Source organism: Carassius auratus, chromosome 45, assembly GCF_003368295.1.
Source record: "Carassius auratus strain Wakin chromosome 45, ASM336829v1, whole genome shotgun sequence".
Taxonomy (NCBI): domain Eukaryota; kingdom Metazoa; phylum Chordata; class Actinopteri; order Cypriniformes; family Cyprinidae; genus Carassius; species Carassius auratus.
The window spans coordinates 16,894,481-16,916,371 of record NC_039287.1 but is presented as its reverse complement, the minus strand read 5'-3'; the positions used below and the strand labels follow the sequence as shown (position 1 = coordinate 16,916,371).

The 21,891-nt window shown below is 37.1% G+C and overlaps 1 protein-coding gene across 4 annotated transcripts in view; it reads left to right on the top strand.

Annotated features, from left to right (window-relative positions):
* LOC113063440 (pumilio homolog 2-like) overlaps positions 1-21,891 on the top strand; it is a 165,563-nt gene that overhangs the window by 129,838 nt on the left and 13,834 nt on the right. For 2 of the 4 annotated variants that reach the window (XM_026233828.1, XM_026233827.1), the window contains exons 19-21: positions 1,827-1,952; positions 14,442-14,513; positions 15,742-15,863. In XM_026233828.1, coding sequence (XP_026089613.1) covers positions 1,827-1,952; positions 14,442-14,513; positions 15,742-15,863 — 320 coding nt within the window. The remainder of the gene's footprint in view (positions 1-1,826; positions 1,953-14,441; positions 14,514-15,741; positions 15,864-21,891) is intronic. The other 2 variants (XM_026233830.1, XM_026233829.1) reach the window with 1 other exon arrangement.

The following is a 21,891-nucleotide window of genomic DNA, read 5'->3' as shown; positions in this document are numbered from 1 at the left end:
ATATTCTGAGATAAAGTAATCCATATGAAAACAACGCAATGTCTGTTTTTCATATCTCCGCTCATTATATCTAATGTGACCACGCCCCCCCGCTTAACGCGCTATTCAGATTCAAACTGAAGCGTGCGGCTTGAATACGCCCACACAGAAGAAAAAGCAGCGAGACTATTCTTCAAGTTTTTATTTTATTTTACTGTTTGCTTCGCGATGAGAGGAATAAGACATAATTCACCCCAAAAAGATGTGATGTGGTTGAGGATTTGAGAAATGGATTTCCTCAGAAAAAAGAATGAAGCGCTTTATTCAGCAGAGATCATAAACATGAGTAAGTCTCTTTTTATTTATTTGTACTAGTTTTCACATAACGTGTAAACATTTTACTAGTTAGGCTTTTTCCAAATACTTTTTCCAAACTATAATTCCTGACTAAATGTATAATCAAGTGAAACATTATGAAGTTTCAATAACAATATACAATACTATACCATTCAAAAGCTTGATGTAAATAATATAAATGTGACAAATAGAGATAACTCTAACAAATGTAAAAACAATGCAGTTCTTTCGATTTATTCCCCCTAAAAAAAACCTGAAAAATATTATCAGCTCTTTTCAACATTAATAATAACAATGATAATAAATGGGGTTTATTTGGTAGAAAATAAGATTGTTAAAAGGATTTCTGAAGGATTGTGTGACTAGAGAAAGGATGCCAAAAAAATTGCCCTCAGAGTGGCACAGTTGAATGAGAGGCTCATTATGTGGCTCATTATGCAGGCCTTTGTCTTCTCAGGTGTAAATCACAATGATATTCATGATAGTTGACGCCTACTCGCATATGACTTTTACCAACAAAAAGTGTTTTAGAAAATTTAAATCAATATATTGTTTTCTGTGAGTGAGTAAACAAGATGATTTTCACATCATTCAGAAAGAAAAATTCTAGGCTACAAGCTCCAGTTCTCAACTTTTCCGGCAACCAATTTTATGTATGTGTTTTATTGCCTTATTCAAGTGATTTAACATTTTTAGTTTTTCACTAACCATGCATAACATTTTTTTTCTCAAAAATACAATCATGTACATGCATGCATTTCACATATTATTATAGCCCAGTTTGTGCTGATTACAGTGATATTAGACTTTACCCATTTAGATATTTATAAGAAACTGAAAAAAGCACAAATGTCAGGGCATGACAAAACTTCTCAAGGCCCCAAAAATACCCTTAGACTCCAGAGGGTTAAACTAGTATTACATGTTAGTCATCTAATTTATATCTTTAAAAAATGGTCATACATATCCAAGTCAGTTATATTAAAACTTACATTGGTCTAATTTGAAAAAGTAAACGTAAGACTGTTCATCCTTTATCTAACTGTTAGTTGTCCACACTAGTACTTAAAACAAAGGTTTAACTTGGTAGTTGTATCTATGACTGGGCCCCTCTGTGTAATGAAGAAACCGACTAATATGAAAATGCTGGGTGAGCCATGCCATGAGTAAAGATGTGAATTTAACATTTAAACGATTAATTTAGCTCTACTTCAGGCTATGCCTAGTTGTTTATGTTTATGATCTTGTCTTTTAGTTTAACTTTTTTCTTTTTTTTAACAATATTGAATAAAAACAGTAATTATTTTGATGAATTGAAACACATTCAACTATATGTGACAGGAAATTATCATACATTGCAAAATGATTTTGGTTATACCTCCCTGACCCTATACATTGGTTTTTAAGAAAATGATCAGTGATGTAATGTCTTCTGGTGAACTGGATGCAGGATAATATATGTTAATGTGTTTTTGTGTGTCTGTTTGTAGGTGTTTGTTTTGTCCACTCATCCGTATGGCTGCAGGGTGATCCAGCGTATATTGGAGCACTGTACCCAGGAGCAGACCCTGCCCATCCTGGAAGAACTCCACCAGCACTCTGAGCAGCTGGGACAGGTATGACTTCCTGAATGTCTTGTGGCAATTCTAAGAATCTCTGATGTCTGTAGTTAGTTTCTTATTGTGTGGCCTCTTTTCATTAAAAAAAAAAAAAATCCTAGTAGAAAATGTCAATTTAAATAATGAACTGTTGCAAAGACCGAGCTTCATTTACCATTTATTTTTCTATATAAGCATACACTAGATAGAATTTGATTGGTGTGCTTATAACTATTGCACTTGCATCTATTGCAGCATCTAGTGCAAGTCACAGTATTCTAAACGGAAAAAAAAATGCAGCGTTTAAGTTAATGCATCTCATTCTTGCAATTGTTGTTGCAATGTTGTATTATTATTATTATTTATTTTTATTATTATTATTATTAATGTTGTAAAGAGCTGAGAATTTGAAAGAGCTGAGAAATTGAAAGAACAGAAATGTAGGTAACATTTATCATATTAGTCATTTTTATTTATCATCATGTGTGCTAAATGTTTTAATTTCTCATTAAATTCATATAAATTCTCATAACTAGCATTTCCAAAGTGTGTATTGTTTATGTGCTTTCAAATAAACTAAATGATAAACTATTAACATTGTTGTAATGGACACTGATACTTTTAGATGATGTGAATGAAACTTCATAATGTTTCACTTGATTATACATTTAGTCAGGAATTATAGTCATCAAAAAATCATCAAATATATATGGACTTATGTTTAAGATCTCTACTGGACAAAGCTCTTCATTCTTTTTTTTTCTGAGGAAATACAAAACTCAAATCCTGAGGTAATCATCAGCGCAAAGCAAACAGTAAAAAAAAAAAAAAAAAAACTTGAATGGTCTTGTTGCTTTGTTTTCTGTGGTATGGGCATAAACACACTGCACACTTCACGTGGAACATTATAATCACAATAGCGCGTTCAGTGCATGGTCACATTAGATATAATGAAAGAAAACGTGAATGACGGACATTGCGTTGTGTTCATATGGATTACTTTATCTCAAAAGTAGACATGTCAAGCTTTCTATAGATATATCTGTCATGTCTCTTTGAGTATTCACCGAGTTAGTTTACATTTTAATGACAGGTTTCTAAATGATCACCGCAGACCAAGGCTACAGACAGCGCACCTTGTTTTTATTTACTTTATAAATGCACAAAATGTTGTTGTTATTATGTGTATAAATAAAAGTAGACCCTTTACAGATTTGATTGATGTATTGCTCTTATCTGTGCAATCAAAACTGAAAGTGTAATTTAAGTTGTCTTAAATTTAAAGATTGAAAAACCAGAATTGCGATATGGCTGAATGTGAGGATTAAACTTCAAAAGGCTATGATTTCATTGAATAAACGAGCACTGCAGCTTCAATATCCGGTGCTGCACTGCTTTGTGTTCTGCCATTAAAGGGGTCATTCACCCAAAAATCTAAATTATGTCATTAATAACTTACCCTCATATAATCGGACACATCTGACAGAAACGGTTCTTGACTCGTGAACATTATCTGACTCGGCTCTGTGTTCATCTTCAGTTCTCTCTTCACAGCAGTTCAGTCAGTGTACTGTTTGAGTACATGAATTACTCCGCGATATTGGTTTGTTTGAACTCAGAGGGAGTGTCAGCCCCATTAAAAAAAAAAGTTAACAGCTTAAGTCAATTGTGGATTAATGCGTAGTGGAGATGTGAACAGTTTAAAACGATTCAGTTTGACTTGGTGAACTGGTTCAAAAAGATCCGGTTACGTTGATTAGTTTGCGAACCGGATATGAAAAACTGCTTTGTTTTGAACTCTCTCACAACAGACATGGAAGAGAAGATAATGCTGAATAAAGTCATAGTTTTTGCTATTTTTGGACCAAAATGTCTTTTCGATGCTTCAAAAAAAAATTCTAACTGACCCTCTGATGTCACATGGACTACTTTGATTATGTTTTTCTTACCTTTCTGGACATGGACAGTATACCGTACACACAGTTTCAGTGGAGGGACTGAGAGCTGTCTGACTAAATCTAAGATATCTTAAACTGTGTTCCGAAGATAAATGGAGGTCTTACTGGTTTGAACAGACATGAGGGTGAGTTATTAATGAGATAATTTAGATTTTTGGGTGAACTATCCCTTTAACAGGGAAACAATATATTTCTACCAAACGCTCCACCTACTGGCACAGAATGAATGAGCATTTTCAATAAAAAAATTTTGTTCAGTTCAGACCAATGCAAAAATCGACCCATGTTTTTACCCTGCAAACACACAGAGATTTAAATGTAAATTGGTGGATCGATAAGAAGATAATGCATTATAAATATCTAAACCTAGGGTTGTGTAATATGTATTGTCTGTAATATTGTAATTAGCTATAGAGTATAAAGCGAACAAAAATATTTTTTTTTCTCCAAAAGCAAGCATGATTACAAATGTGATATTTATTTTTATACAACAGTTAATTAAACAAGTAGTTAATATTTGAGACTTATGTATATATTTTGTCAATATTGCACACACCTAATTTATTTAATTAATGGATATAATTATTGATAATTGTTTAAATATAATAGTTTTGACTAATGCTTTTTGATCCATTTTCTTAAAAATGGTTTAAATGCTGGAATGTAAAGTATATTTTATAAAACTTTGTTTTTGTGAAAACTTTTCTAAACTGTAAATGCTTTTTACAGTAATTTTACAGTTTAATATGGTACTCGTATGGAAATTAAAAATTAATTTTGTGTAGGTCTTAAAGGTTTTAAAGTCTTAAATTTGAGCTTAAAAATCCTGCAGAAACCCTGAAAAACATTCCGTGTGAATGGGCCCTAAGGATGCATCCAAACATATGACTGATTAGATATGGTCTTCATGGCAAATAACATTTACTCATGAGACTCGACTAATGCTGAGTTAATTTCAGTGAAATGTTAGCATATTGCTGAGCTAACACAACTCTGTTCTCAACGACCCTGCAAAATTGGACAGTTGTGATTTCTTATTGAAACTAGAAGTTGGGGAGATTTTTTTTTTTTTTTAATTGCCAATAGATTTTACTATCATTGTTTACTAGGGCTTGCCCAAATACTTGAACAATCTTCTTTCTAATAAAGGAAGGAATGTCTGCCTGTTTTAGTGTTGCACGGTGCACTGATACTTCAAAAGTATCGCGATTCTTGGAAATTAAAAACGTCACGATACCTAAATTTATTAGTTTCGATACTTCAAAGAATGACTGCGTTCTAGATTTGTAAGAGACGTATTTCATGTTGGTGTGTGCAACACACGCTTCCATTGCCTCCTTATGTACGTCTGTGTTTTTTCTCCTCAAGCAAGCAAAAAAGCACTACTGCCTGCATTAGTGGCTTTACTAAACTGATTTGGCTATACTAAAATGTGTGCATAATCGCATTAAATAGTTTAAATAAGTTGTTCGGATGAACAAAGCACAAGGTTTTCTTGCATAATTAACATTTTAATAGTTTGGTCAGACAGTTCATATATAATATTCACATTAATCGGGGATTAAACGTGTTATTTTTATATTTCATATTTTGTTCAAATGTTTAATATATCTGCTGTTCATATGTTCATTTATTAGTGTATTATTAGTTATGATTAGAATGTTGTCCTGGTTTTAAAATAAAGCACATCAATGATATTTGAGAAAATATTTTCCCTTTACAGGAAAAGTATCGAAAAAGTATTGAAATCGCAATTCTTGACTAGTTATCGGTATCGAAACAATAATTTTGGTATCGTGACAACACTAGTCTGTTTGCATTTTTATTATGTTGAGAATCGTTCATCCAGTCGACTTTGTACATGGTGGTTGAGTTGTTGCAGAACCAAGGGAGTGCAGTGCCGCATTTTGGTTCATATTGACATGCTACACGTTCAGAATTAATCAACTTTTAATAAGCTACAGAAAAAGAAAAAAAAAAACTCCCATCACGCGGGCAGGGCTTATATGCTCCGAGAACAGACACCTTGCACTAGCAATACAAGACACACCGGTCCGTTAAGAACAATACTTTTAATATAAACACATTATTAGGCAGTTTGTCTATTTTTATGGGTGCCGTATTAGTAAATTAAGTGCACATTTTTAAAATGTCTAAAAATACTGATTAACATGGCAGATAAAAGCAACTTGTTTTTTTTTTGTTTTTTTTTTACCCCAACAATATAGTCTTCTATAGGCGTATTACCAAAGACTATAGAATAGAGACTTTGGTACTACTTACAGAACTTGATATGCTGTTGTGGCAGGCCAATTTCAATTAGCATATTTGGCACACTGCCTTTGTCTTGTCCTCATGCAATTTAAAGTGCTCCCATACAGCTAAGGTCTTCCAGTTGAACTCAATCATGGCATTCACTTGCGGGCGATTCATAAGCCGCTTTTCCAGTATTGGGTCAAACGGTTCTCTTTGCTTAACCGTTTTATTCCATGCCAGTCAGCATGGATAAGTTTAATTTTCCACTGTGGTGCTGACAACTGAACTCTCTGGAATGTAATTAGGGCTGTAGCTATCGAATATTTTAGTAATCGAGTATTCTACCAACAATAATCCATCGATTAATCGAGTAATCGGATAAAATGTGTTTTTGCTTAATTAAAGTGCAATATTAATTATGCAAGAGAAAATAAGTCTCCTCCTGGGTCTCTTAAAATTAACAACTAAGTTTCCTTTTTTAGAAAAAATATTTTTTATTTTTGAAATGCATAGAATGCAATGCATACACCAAAATAAACATTTAATTATTACCCATTGTTTCTCTGTCTGTACTTGTACTGTGAACAATGACAATAAAATTGACAGATGAATTAAGTGCATTTAAGTGCCATTCAGTTGGGGTTTTAAATAAAGCATTTTCTGAGATGCACATTAAACGCATAAAACATTAATTAAATTAATCTTTGAATTATTGAAAATTACTTTTCGGTAAACAAAGGGTTACTATAAAAAAATAAAACACGAAAGAAATGTTGTGTGATTTAAACCTTAATTTTTTATTTTTTTTTTGTAAAAAACACGCACGCTTCAGTGTGTGCAAATAAACTGGAGACGTGCTTCTGCTCTGCGCATTAACAGAGACACACAGAAAATGCAGGATTCATATTTAAATAGACTGTTCCGGCTTAATATTTACAGATATTAGTCCATATCGTGATTTGATGTAAGTGCAATGACCTATTTTTTATTAATTCATTACAAATTTGACAAATTCCGTGCCATTCCACGTTAAACTGTGAATTCCATTTTTATGACTGGATTCTGTGATTCCCTCCGCGTTTTCTGCATCAATGAACTCATAGGGCCCTAGTTGTGGTATTGCCAGCTCTATCTTGCAATGGACACACGCCACGACGTTCTCTTTACGTTTGCCCTCAAATCAAAACACTGCTCACTCGGACGCACCGCTGGTGGCTCCTTCTGCTTTGTGGGTGACGTAAACGCGTTGTCGCATTACAAAAATAATTGCGAAAGAACCTAACTTGAGATTTAAAATAAATTAAAAGAGACTTTGAAAATTTTGTTTCTACAATATTTAGTAGTAGCTTATGGTGGTGACTGTCAGTTTGTGCATGTATGAAAGGATAAAAAAAAAAAAAAAATACAAGATGTAATCAGCTAGACGATGAACATTACTAATATTATTAATAATTGTTATATAATGCAGTCACACTTATCATTTACATTTACATTTACATTTAATCATTTAGCAGACGCTTTTATCCAAAGCGACTTACAAATGAGAACAATAGAAGCAGTCAGGTCAACAAGAGAACAACAACAGAATACAAGTGCCATGACAAGTCTCAGTTAGTCTAGTATAGAACGCATAGCCAGGTGTATAAAATTTTTTTTTTTTTTTTTTTTTTTTTTTTTTAATTAAATGAAAGACAAGAAAAGGAAAAGTACTGTGTTAGTAGGTTAAGTGCAGGCGAAAAAGATGAGTCTTTAGATGTTTCTTGAAAATGAGTAAAGACTCCGCTGTACGAATTGAGATTGGGAGGTCATTCCACCAGCTGGGCACAGTCCAGGAAAAGGTCCGTGAGAGTGATTTTGAATTTCTTTGGGATGGCACCACAAGGCGTTGTTCACTTGCAGAGCGCAAGCTTCTGGAGGGCACATAGGATTTAACCAGTGAGTTTAGGTAAGTTGGTGCCGTGCCAGTGGTTGTCTTGTAGGCAAGCATCAGTACCTTGAATTTGATGCGAGCAGCTACTGGTAGCCAGTGTAACCTGATGAGGAGGGGAGTAACATGAGCTTTTTTTGGCTCATTGAAGACAACCCTCGCTGCTGCATTCTGGATCATTTGCAGAGGCTTGACAGTACATGCAGGAAGGCCCGCCAGGAGAGCATTACAATAGTCCAGTCTGGAGAGAACAAGAGCTTGGACAAGAAGTTGGGTTGCTTGCTCTGACAGGAAGGGTCTAATCTTCCTAATGTTGTATAAGGCAAACCTGCAGGACCGGGTCGTTGTAGCAATGTGGTCAGTGAAGCTTAATTGATGATCCATCACAACTCCTAGGTTTCTGGCTGTCCTCGAAGGAGTTATGGTTGACGAGCCCAGCTGTATAGAGAAGTTGTGATGAATCAATGGGTTAGCTGGAATCACCAGTAGTTCAGTCTTTGTAAGGTTAAGCTGAAGGTGATGGTCATTCATCCAGCTAGAAATGTCACTCAGACAGGCTGAAATGCGAGCAGCTACCGTCGGGTCATCAGGCTGGAATGAGAAGTAGAGTTGGGTGTCATCGGCATAGCAGTGATAAGAAAAGCCATGCTTCTGAATGACAGATCCTAAAGATGTCATGTAGATGGAGAAGAGAAGTGGTCCAAGTACTGAGCCCTGAGGAACCCCAGTAGCAAGGTGGTGTGACTTAGAAACCTCACCCCTCCAAGACACACTGAAGGATCTGTCAGAGAGGTAGGACTTAACCCACAGGAGAGCAGTTCCAGAGATCCCCATCTTTCTGAGGGTGGACAGGAGAATCTGGTGATTAACAGTGTCAAAAGCAGCAGACAGGTCCAGTAAGATGAGTACCGAGGATTTTGAAGCTGCTCTTGCTAGTCGCAGGGCTTCAGTAACCGAGAGCAGAGCAGTCTCAGTTGAGTGGCCACTTTTGAAGCCAGATTGGTTGCGGTCCAGGAGGTTGTTTTGTCCAAGGAACATAGAAAGCTGGTTGAACACAGCCCGCTCAAGTGTCTTTGCAATGAATGGAAGAAGGGATACCGGTCTGTAGTTTTCAAGAAGCGCTGGATTTAGAGATGGTTTCTTGAGCAGTGGGCTTACCCGAGCCTGCTTGAATGCTAAGGGAAATGTTCCAGATTGTAGAGAGGAGTTGATAATGTGAGTAAGTGAAGGTATGACTGAAGAAGAGATCGCTTGAAGGAGGTGAGTGGGGATAAGATCAAGTGGACAAGTAGTAGGATGATTGGACAGGAGAATTTTGGAGACGTCCATCTCTGAGAGTGGGGAGAAGGAGGATAAAGAGTGTGCATCAGTCATTGTGAAGTCTTCCACAGTCTGTGGTGTGGAGAATTGTTCACTGATGGATCTCGTCTTATTTGTGAAGAAAGTTGCAAAGTCTTCCGCTGTAAGAGTCGATGGAGGAGGTGGAGGCGGCGGATTAAGAAGACAAGAGAAAGTCTTGAATAGTGTCCGAGCGTCACAGCAGCTGTTAATTTTGTTGTGGTAGTAGGATGTTTTAGCTGTTAATACCTTTGCAGAGAAGGAAGAGAGAAGTGATTGATACACACTGAGATCCATAGAGTTTTTTGATTTCTGCCATTTCCTCTCTGCAGCCCTGAGTTTAGAGCGATGTTCACGGAGAACCTCGGACAGCCAGGGGGCAGATGGGGCAGTGCGTGCTGGTCTAGACAACAGTGGGCAAAAGTTGTCCAAGCAAGATGTTAAAGTGGAGCAAAGAGTGTCCGTAGCACTGTTCATGTCCAGAGCAGAAAACTGAGAGAATGGTGGAAGAGAGGATGAAACCACAGCAGATAGGCGAGATGGAGAGAGTGAGCGTAGGTTCCGTCGAAAGGTGACCTGCGTTGGAGTGTGTGCCACTTCAGGAGTAAGTGCTAGGTTAGCAGTAATGAGGAAGTGATCAGAGGTGTGCAGTGGAGCAACTGAAGAGGTGTCCACAGAGCAACCATGCGTGTAGATGAGGTCAAGTTGGTTGCCCGATTTGTGAGTCGCTGTAGTGGACATTAGCTTGAGATCAAATGAGGTGAGCAGAGTTTTGAAGTCAGCAGCCTGGGGTTTATCTAAGTGGATGTTGAAGTCGCCAAGCAGTACCAGAGGAGTACCATCTTCAGGAAAGTTTGATAGCAGCACATCCAACTCCTCCAAGAAGTTTCCCAGTTGACCTGGAGGACGATAAATGACCACAAAGTGGATTTTAACAGGGTGGGTTACAGTAATGGCATGTGATTCAAATGAACCAGTACCTGTAGGTGAAGGCTGAAGTTCAAATTTCCATTCTTTGGATATAAGGAGACCCGTACCTCCACCCCTCCCAGTGGTACGAGGAGTGTGGGAACAAGTGAAATTAGTAGAGAGGGCTGCAGGGGTGGCAGTATCTTCAGGTTTGATCCAAGTCTCTGTCAGTGCCATGAGGTTGAGACCGGAATGGGTAGCAATAGAGGAAATGAAGTCTGCTTTGTTAACTGCAGACTGGCAGTTCCAGAGACCAACTGGAATAGAGAGCATAGTAGTAGAGGTCAGAGGGACATGGCGTAGGTTTGTCAGACAGGCCTTCCTGCGACGTACATAGCGTGCTCTCCGAGTGTTAGTAGTGATAGTAGAGATCTGAAAGCACATAGTGACTACAAGTGTAAGATATATTTGAGAACAAACTATACAAAGAGTGCAAAAAAAGAGAAAAGCAATACTCAGGTGCCCTGTCGGTGTACTTGCTCGGTGGAGTCGCGCAGGTAGAGTCGATTGTCTTTACACTCATCGGTCTTCACACGAGGAGGGTTCACACGAGGGTTGCCGCGACCGCTGCCGCGGTGAAACCTAGTGCTTTGTATTAGCCTGATTACCTGTGATTGAAGTCAGCTGGACACGCCTCACTATTTAGCAGATCGAAACCAGGCAGTCCCGCGATAGGCAAACGCAAAACCAAGCGCCACTTTCAGCACGTATTAACCACGGTAAGACACACACAATTTAAACCAAAACAAAAACTTTCCTAGCAATGATGATCACACACTAGTCTGATGAGAAAACAAGACAAGACACTCACAAGCTGCTGTCCTTCTATGTTGCTCGACTGTTTCTTCTGACAAGTGCTTTCCAAACAGCTAATTAAGTACTTTCACTGGCTTTGGCCACGCCTCACTATTTAGCAGATCGAAACCAGGCAGTCCCGCGATAGGCAAACGCAAAACCAAGCGCCACTTTCAGCACGTATTAACCACGGTAAGACACACACAATTTAAACCAAAACAAAAACTTTCCTAGCAATGATGATCACACACTAGTCTGATGAGAAAACAAGACAAAACACTCACAAGCTGCTGTCCTTCTATGTTGCTCGACTGCTGTCCTTCTATGTTGCTCGACTGTATCAATATTTGTTAGTTCTGTTGTTGATTCAGGGTTAGCATCATCTGAGGTCCTCTGAATGGTCAGCATCATCTCTTCTCAGGTGTTCTGGATCCAGACTGGAGCTTTTGTAAATCCTAGTTACCACGGGATGTAAATCCTGTGGCAAAAACATAGAAACAAAATGGAGACATCATTAGCATAGCTGGTGATCCAACAAACCAAAATTAGTTTAACCCAAGCTAATGAATAAAAAATAATAGAAAAAAAGGCACAAATCTTGACGTGAAAAAAAAATAAAATAAACAAAGCGACGACGGGTATAATATCAATAAGCGCCTAGAGCCACTTTTCCACCGCTGGAACTTTACTTAGGAACTAGGGACTTTGGGCTGGTACTCGTGTGTTTCCACCGCAGGAACCAGGAACTAAATGAAGTTCTGGCAAAAAAAATGCCCCCAGAAAGTCCCTGCTGCCGAGGTAGTACTTTTTCAAAGTTCCGGAAATTTTGGGGATGAGACTTGGGCGCTAAACATGCTGATTGGTTGAGTTCACGCAGCATTGTGATTTCAACCGCCATTTATTCAGATCGTTTCCAAAATATTACTGTTATTGTGTAATGAAATGTAATTTTAAAAGTATTTCAGGTGGGATTGTATTTGTTTAAAAGTCAAATCTATGGTTTATTTATAAAGACAGCACCTATTTAAAAATATTTTGTCGATTTCGGAGACTGTCAGCTCCACGCGATCAACGGGAGCTCATTGCTCATGTATCCGCCGAGAGCAGTCTCACCTCGGCTAGTCCTTCTAATACGTGCTGCTGGCTCTGTCTCTTTAGTGGTTAAACATTAAATTGAGGCTTGTAATATTGTAATGTAATATTTTGTTTCATTGTAATGGTTGTATATATACATTTCCCTGAACGAAGTACATTTCTGCAGCTATTATTTTTTAAATGAAAATGAAAGGAGTTTGGCGTGACTTGCCTGGAATGCTACAAAGTCATGAGTCATGGTTTGAAGTTGTGACTTATGGACTCAAAAAACCTGCCTGGAATGTAGCATAGCATAAGCACGGTTGTCTAACCCAGAGGTCTGTTCCTCAATGCCATGCCATACCAGGCTCACATAGAAATACAACTAACCGTATCTGACAGTCCTTAGAACTGTTCGGCCCAGTAGTAAAAAACAAAGCAAAACAACGGATATATTCAAGCGTGAATGAAGACCATTTCGCGGGTGTTAAAAAAAGCAAAAATAATTCAAATCTCAAAATTGAAAATCGAATGCCAACCCACTGAATGAATATTTGATTATTCTGATCCAGCCCTATTTTTATTATTATTATTTTTTTTACAACTAGAGTGGTTGGTATTTAGGAGGAAGGGACATTATAATTATGTAGTAAGTTTAATTTATAGGACACGGAGACAATATTTTGTGAGATTTTATTTTTAAATGTGTATATCTGCTTAAATGTATAATGAGTGAAATAGAAGATAGTTTTGTGATTGCCTTATTTATACATTATTAAATACATGCAGTGCTTCCATTTAGGTTAAATCAAGTAACTTAACTTGCTGCCTGGTTTTAGTATTTTAGTAGTTTGTGCCTATGATGTCTAAAATGTTACCATCGTTGTATCGCGATTCTCTCTCCAATGATTCTGAGCTTCGTTTTTAACCAGAAGCATGATGACACTAAGTTTGATTATAGAAACAACCGTATTCCACTTGCTTTCAATTCCTCATGCACATACACCACTCAAACCTTCTGTACAATAATCTTTCATAAAGTTTGTAAAGGTTGAAGTGAATTAAAAGGGCATTCTTGGGCATCATTGCACAGGATGTGCTGTGAGACATACGCTTTGTTTGATGTAACACTTAGAGTGTGCGGTTTCGCCCATCATTATTTTCCTTACAAGCACTCTACAAAATCATAATTTGTGGTTTGGAATGCAGTGGACTTGTATATTTAAAATATGAACCTAACTAACAAGGTTGCTTCAGATTTCAAATGCCGACACGTACTTTGTTTGTGAAGACAGCTTGCGCGTGCGGTTTCAAGTGCTCTGTCTAAGGGTTTCATGCATTTGGGTCTCAGATTGTTGGAAAATTGGAAAAACCATATTACTACTTGTATTTCAAAAGAGATACGTACATGAATGCAGTTTAAATAGATCTCCCGCTGTCTATGATGTCATAGTAAAAAAAAAAGTAAAGATTAAGAAAAATCACACTCAGTTCTTGAATCGAAAACGTCCAGATAATCTTAAATACTAAAAGCACTCTTTGTTATTTGTAATATGTTTCTCTACTCCTCTCTATTATTTGCTACTTGCTTGCATGTTTTGAAACCATATTAGTATAAAAATCTTAACTGTTTCAATTTTTTTTTTTTTTTTTTATTATTATTTTGAAAAGTACTTATGTAAGAATTTTCAGATTCTCAAGTAGGTAAACTAACTCATTAATAATGGCGGTAAAAGTAGATCTCGTTCTGGAATCGGATAATGACTCCCAGGATCGGATCGTGAGGTGACTAAAGATTCCCACCCCTACCCTATTAGGCAGCTCAAGCCATTAGGACTGTGTGTGTGTAATGCATTATTATTATAATTATTAATATTTTATTAATTGCAGTATAATTATGTTTTGAGTTTGGGAACTTTATAGAAAAAAACACTTCATTGTTCCTTCTGTGTGAATGGAAAAGAGGCCATGCAATGAGATGAGCTTAGGGTTGTAGTACATTGTGGGATAGGGTGGAGCCGATTGCATGATGTTTTCTGCATGAATTGTTAATTTTACACCTTTTTGCCTTCTTTGAAGTAGCATTCAATTGCTTTGAAGGATGTTCTTATTTCCAGTTAGATGTGCTGATGGATTTTTATGATGCAAAAGATTACCTACCCCTTGCCCCCCCTCACTTATTTTATCTAGAAGTATCAAGGCGTTTCATTGGAGATGACCCCCAAAACATATTATACAGTGTCCAGCGATGCACTGTTCAAGGTCAGAGTCACGTCCCTTCCTCCCACTCACAAGAACCTCCTGGCGTCTCCTCGTCTACCTCCTAACCAGCCTGTGTTTAACACCTTGTTGCTTCTCCAGTTGCTATTTACATAGCAGGGTTCTTTTCACTCACACTTTAACTTAACACGACTTTATTCCTTAATGGCTGCCACATCTCTACTTTCTGCCTAAAACCCAATCCTAATATAATATAGACCTTATTAGTTTAGACAACAATTAATATGACGCAAGCAAGCCTTTGAGATATAGGAGTATATAGTGTTGACTACCAGACTGCCAACATTCTGGTATTGTGACATTACCAGTAAAATGTCAAGATATTGTTACTAATACCAATTTACTATACTATATCATAGTACTGTTATGTAGTAACTTTGCAATTTACTTATTTACTTTTTTTTAACCCATTTGTAAATGATGTTATGTATTTTTACATCAGGTCTGCACTTTCAGTAGATATCTTGCATGTTGACACATTAAAGCCTGATTCATAATGTTCTGTCAATTAAAAACTAAATGCTTAGTTTAGTCCTGACATATTCAGCAAACTGCACATTTAAACCTCACAGCCTTGTTTGTTGTCACCCAAACTAAATAGGAACATTTCTCTTAATAAGGTCTTTCTCTCTTTTAATTATTGTTTTTAATAACTTTGTAATTCAGTGTTTCTGGCGCTTTCAATAATTTTCTGTTTCTTCTCCACCCAGAAAACCTCAGACCACCAACTTGATTCATGATGTGCATCCATAATATTTTACCTAATCTTGTGCAAATAAGTCTACCTAAAACAATAAAGTAGTGAATGTTCCTTCAAATTTGAGGGAAAGATAGGATAGACAAAGGGTATAGACACAGCTTCTGACATTGTTGTGTGCGTTTTTGCCACCTTCCAAATGAATGTTGGTCTGTCTGCATTTGAGTGGGTGTTGTGTGGTTTCTTGTAGGGTTATTTGCCAAATACCAATTATTAGGATCAATCATTGCTTAGATAAAGTGGAAGTATTAATATATCAATGGACATGGGTTGCTATTTTTTTAATTACCCCATTGAGGGCCTGAGGGTATGTGGTTAAAGTAGCCATGCTCAGCCTTGTACTAGTATTACATATCTTGTTCTGTTTGAAATTTATTTATTTGTGAGCTGTTACAGTAATATTTTGTATTTCTCTCTCCCTCCCACTGTCGTTTGCCTGTTTCCACCTTGCAGGATCAGTATGGTAACTACGTCATCCAGCATGTTTTAGAGCATGGACGTCCAGAAGACAAGAGCAAGATAGTGGCGGAGGTCAGAGGGAAGGTTCTGGCTCTGAGTCAGCATAAATTTGCAAGGTCTGTTAATCTAAGAAAATTATATTCTATAGATGAAACATTATGATTTCATATCATGATTATAGTGACCAAAAACATTTTAAAATGCTTCAACGTGGCTTAATGTACTAAGACCAAATTTGAAGGACCAAATTCAATTTGCACCTTATTAATAAAGCATACTATGTACAGAAAAGCAGTAGAGCCCAGAATTTGCATGGAATGCGCAAAGATTCACATTGAGCATCTTTTTGTTATACCACTGTCTTTGTCCATTTAGCCACATTAAGCGTTTTAATTATAACGATTTTGCCCATATATGGCTATTATACATCTTATTGATGTTGCAGAGTGTGGTCTTTTATTATCACCATCTTACTGCGTAAAGTCACATTAAGCCCAAATTTTCTTTATGGAGGTTTATATTTGGGAGAAAATCCTTCATTTTCGTCTTTCAACTTGGAATATTTTATTCTGTGTGTTATAATGAAGGCTTTGTGAAACTGATCAACTTTCCCAGTTCATTTAGATTTGACAGGGTTCCCACGCTTCTTGAAAGTACTTGAATATCAGACACATGGATTCAATGCCTGGAAAGTACTTGAAAACAAATAAGTCATTGAAAGTGCGACTGACCCGATCAGCATATTTGTGTTTGCACTCAGGGGAGCTTCAAAGGTTTCTAACTTCCAACGTGTTTTTGCAGCGTTATGTATCACAGACATACAGTTGCAATCAAAATTATTAAAACCCCTTGACCTGCAAGACATTTTGCTGTGGAGATAATTTTATGAAATCAATTCAACAAAGGCATCAGTAAAGTATTAGAGAGAGTTTGTTAATACACTTTTGATTGATTCTGAGAATGGAACTTGGATGAATCATGACAAAATTCGAATTGGCTCTAAACATTCATGTTCAAAATTATTCAACCCCCTTTGTGCAGAATCTTTTTTCTTTAAAATCACAAATAAATGCTGTCTGTAAATGTTTAGAAGCTTCTGTCACCTCTCTACTACAGTCTTGGCCCATTCCTCGGCTGAAAAAGCTTCCTGATCACTGATAATCTTTGGTTTTCACATTGCCACTGCTATCTTCAGATTCAACCAGATATTTGCAGTGAGAATTAAGCCTGGAGACTGAACAGGTCACTCAAGTACATTCTATGACTGATCCCTGAACCAAGCAGTAGTACATTTGGATGTGTACTTTGGGATGACTGTCCTGTAGGAAAGTCCAGCTGATCATCAGCTTCAGTCTTTGCACCAAAGGCATCACAATTCTTGTCAAAATGGCCTGATACTTCAAAGAATCCATGATGTCCTTCATACAGTCATGATTTCCACTTCCTTCTACAGTAAAGAAACCCCATAACCGGACTGATCCACCTCCAATGTTGAGGATGGAGATGGTGCTCTTCTTATGAGCTCAACCTTTTTTGCAGCAGACATACCGCTGATCCGTGGGTCCAAAAATTCCAGTTTGGTCTCATTACACAATAAAAGATTATTGCAGAGCTCCACATGTCTACACAAATGAATTTTATCAAGTTCAAGTTGGCCTTTTGTTCTTCTTGATCAAGAGTGGTATTCTGCAAGATGTCTCAACATGAAGGTCATACTTGTCTAGTGTTCTTCTTACACACGGCATTGAAATGGTTTTCTTCCTTTCATCGGGTCATCTTGCAAGTCTTTGGCTGTACCTTGCAGGTTTTTCTCTGTTGCTCTGATTAAACATTTTATGATATTGTGCTTTTTCTTCAACACCCTCAAAGGTTTTCTGGTAAACCACTTTAAGCTAAGGAATAAGGCTGAGAGCTGTGTCTCTAGAAACTTTCAATGTCTTGGAAATCTTCATACAGCCTTAGCCTTTTTAAAGTAATACAATATTTATTCTCTTTAGCTTTTTTGAGATCTCGGTTGACAATTTTTGCTACTAAACTTCAACACATGCATGGGCTAACTGTATGTATGTGTAACAGCTCAAGATAATTCTGTTTTCAATAGTTTCTGAAGGTTTAATTGTGTTTTGAGACTGTTTTATTCCCCACCATGCAAATAAGTGATTTAAAAACAGCAACGTTGAATAGGGGTTGAATAATTGAGAGCAGTATTATAAAAAAAAAAAAAATCATATAACTCAAAAATATTAAACTTTTAATATGCCAGTGAACTGTTATAGATGCATTTTATTTATTTATTTTTAATCCTGGATCTTCAGAAAAGCTTGTATTTGTAAAGTACTGCAGTCTCTGAGGGGTTGAGTAATTTTGATTGCAACCGTATCTATTGATTCCTTGAACCCGATGTTACCGTATTTTTCGGACTATACGTCGCACCTGAGTATAAGTCGCATCAGTCCAAAAATACGTCATGATGAGGAAAAAAACATACAAGTCGCACTGGACTATAAGTTGCATTTATTTAGAACCGAGCACCAAGAGAAAACAGTACGCCCTCTCGCGGCTGTAGACGGTAATGTTTTCTCTTGGTTCATGTCTCTTAGTTCATTTCTCTCGGTTCATGTCAAATTTATTTTGATAAATAAGTCACACCTGACTATAAGTTGCAGGAACAGCCAAACTATGAAAAAAAAGTGTGACTTATAGTCTGGAAACTACGGTAATCAGAATCCACTCACTGCTCAAGTTTTGTTCAGTGCTTAGTTTTGCGAGCTCACAAATACTCTCATTATAACCAAGTCTAAACGGTATAAATAAGAGATTCATTGTGCAGTGTAGGGAGCTTCGTCAGTTATAATTGAACTTTGTGAGATTGCGATGAACTAAGCTGGGGTGCGTTTCCCAAAACCATAGTTGCTAACCTGTTAGCAACTTAGTTGGTTGGCAATGGGAAATTGCATTACAACCAACAGAGTTGCTAACTTAGCAACTATGGTTTTGGGAAACACACCCCTGAATGACAGCTTTTTATGACAGATTTTGCAAATGTGATATTGGCTTAATACAACAGTTCATTATACAATAAATTAATATTAATTGAATTGCATTGTCTGACTATAAAACTATTGCCTGATTTTCCTCTCTTTCATCAACAAAAATAGTTTTTAAACAAAGTCAGAGCTGAGCCGTTGTGTGCATCTAAATCTCTAAGCAGTGTTTCGTTTATGAATAAACAGGGGTTTTTTTTTTTGTTTTTTTTAACTAATCTAATTAAGTTACCCATTCATGAAGTCAGTCACTTGATTTATTCCTGAATAAAACAGTCATTCGAAAGAATCTATTAAATGAATGATTCAGTGATATACTCAATGATTTGCCACCACTTACTGGCAGTTTTACTTAAATTTTTAAAGGATCTTTTCTGTTATTTAATTAGTTTAATATTTCTTTATTCAAAATTTTATTTTTAAAACAGTAACCTCAAAATTAATTTACGAATTTAATTGCATTCATGCCATCTCTGAGCCTCATTTAAATGTCTGATAATACACCTCCAAGCGACTTTTGTTTTCTGCATTTCTGTAGTACAATTTTTTTTTAAATAATTAAATATAACTTAAATATGAATTTGACACAAAAGATGACTGTAATGATAAAAACTTCCTATTCATCCGGGAGGAGGAGGCGGGAACCGGCGCACAATCAAATAACATTTTAATATTCAAAATAAACACAAAACAGCGCACCAGCCCCTCGCAGACGACTGGTGCGCGCAAATAAAAACCAAAACATAAAATGTGGCCAAGGCCTGGTCCTCTCTCGTCCTTCACTATAGTCGCTCCAGTTTTATATCCTTCCATCTCCTACGTGGGACTCGATACCGGCGGTGGGGCGCAGGTGCAGCTCATCTCCAATCACTACACCTGGCCTCACTCCTCGTGCGTCATCACTTCTACACAGCATTAGATCTGGCTTTTGTTCACACAATGCTCATCCCGGGTTGAACCCGTCAATGTTATTAGGTCCCCGACCCGGGTTCAATGCCGGAATCAATCCCCGGACGTGGTTGCTTTCACATAGAAGGCGACCCTGCAATGTTCCGGCCAAACACGGTTTGGAAAATGGATTCATGATGTACTCGCTTATTATATACATTTTTCTACATTTTGAACACAAAGTTACGGACCGCAGCTCTGATTGGTTGTTTATTACCGGTAGCGGATGAATTTCTGCAAATGGCAATAGGACCACTGAGAGGAGCCAGAGGAGCTTGATTTTTTTTCACAGATTATCTGTCTCATATTCTACTGTCAGGACATAATGACAGGTTTAACAAATATGTAAATATTTTTACAAAAGTAACCTACTGCAGTTTTAAGTGTAAGTGAAATGTTAAGTATCGTATTTTCATTTTCTAAGAAAACCCACCCAATCGCTACTCAAAACTATCCCAATCGCGTTACATATATATCATGGTATTGAAGGCGCTTCAACCAGCAGACATGAAAAACAACCCGCAGCAACAGTGTTAAAGTAGCCCAATTCCATGGGAAAACCGCGGACTTTGCTGTATGACTCATTAATGGTTTCATTAATGTATTTTACAACAGTAGAAAGCAATGTGTAACATTTTACCAGACTTAGTCCTACACTTATTCACTTATTTGTTCCTCTCTAAATAATGTTATTTCGACAATTTTTTTTTATAAATTTGCTGCTAAATTATCCACTTACCAAGTTTATGATGGTATTTTTGGCATAGATTATTATACAGTTCCAATCAAAATTACTCAACCCCCTAGAGACTGCAGTACTTTACAAATACAAGCTTTTCTGAAGATCCAGGATAAAATACAAATTTTATCTATAACAGTTCACTGGCATATTAAAAGTGATTGTGAAGTGACATTCAGCCAAGTATGGTGACCCATACTCAGAATTTGTGCTCTGCATTTAACCCATCCGAAATGCACACACACAGAGCAGTGAACACAAACACACACACTGTGAGCACCAGAGATGTATAAAGTACTAGAGAACCATACTTGAGTAAAAGTACAAGTGCTCTATCAAAAAAGTGACTTGAGTAGAAGTAGAAGTGCTCTTTAAGCACCACACTTAAGTAGAAGTACTAAAGTATTCAACATTTTTTGTACTTAAGTATTGCAAGTAGTCTATTTTAAAATTTACGAGTCTATTTCTATTTTAGTTCACGAACGAATCATTCGATGTAACCGGATCTTTTTGAAACAGTTCACCAAATCGAACTGAATCGTTTTAAACAGTTCGCGTCTCCAATACGCATTAATCCACAGATGAATTAAGCTTAACTTGTTTAATGTGTCTGACACTCCCTCTGAGTTAAAACAAACCAATATCCCGGAGTAATTCATTGACTCAAACAGTACACTGACTGAACTGATGTGAAGAGAGAAATGAAGATGAACACCGAGCCGAGCCAGATAATGACTCGTTCACGAGTCAAGAACCGTTTCTGTCAGACGCGTCCGATTCGTGAACTGATGAGCTGATGATACTGCGCATGTGTGATTTAGCGTGAAGCAAACCGACACACAGAGCGTCTGGAACCGAACTGATTCTTTTGGTGATTGATTCTGAACTGATTCTTAATGTTATGAGCCAATGTGCAGTCAACGTCAATGACGCCATTGCATCGAGCGCAAAAGAATCGGTGAACTGTTTTCTTCAACTGGTTTACTGAATCGAACTGTCAGAAAGAACTAACGTTACTGGTCATCCGAAAACCGATGCAACCGGTTCTTGACTCGTGAACGAGTCATTATCTGGCTCGGTTCGGTGTTCATTTCTCTCTTCACAGACAGCAGTTCAGTCAGCATGCGCAGTCTTCTTAATCGCTTGATTCGCTCATTGATGTGCCAGCTTCATCAAACCTGCCATCTACAGTTCTGGCAGTGGTTTGAAATGGAATGATTCGTAACATCATAATTGTAACGAGTAACGATGCAGCACATAAAAAAAATATCGGAGTAAAAGTATTAAACTCAGCGAAAATATGTACCGAAGTAAAAGTGGAAGTAGGAGAAAAAAATAATACTCTAGTAAAGTACAGATACCGCCTTTTAGTACTTAAGTACAGTAGTGAAGTAGTTCTACTTCGTTACTATA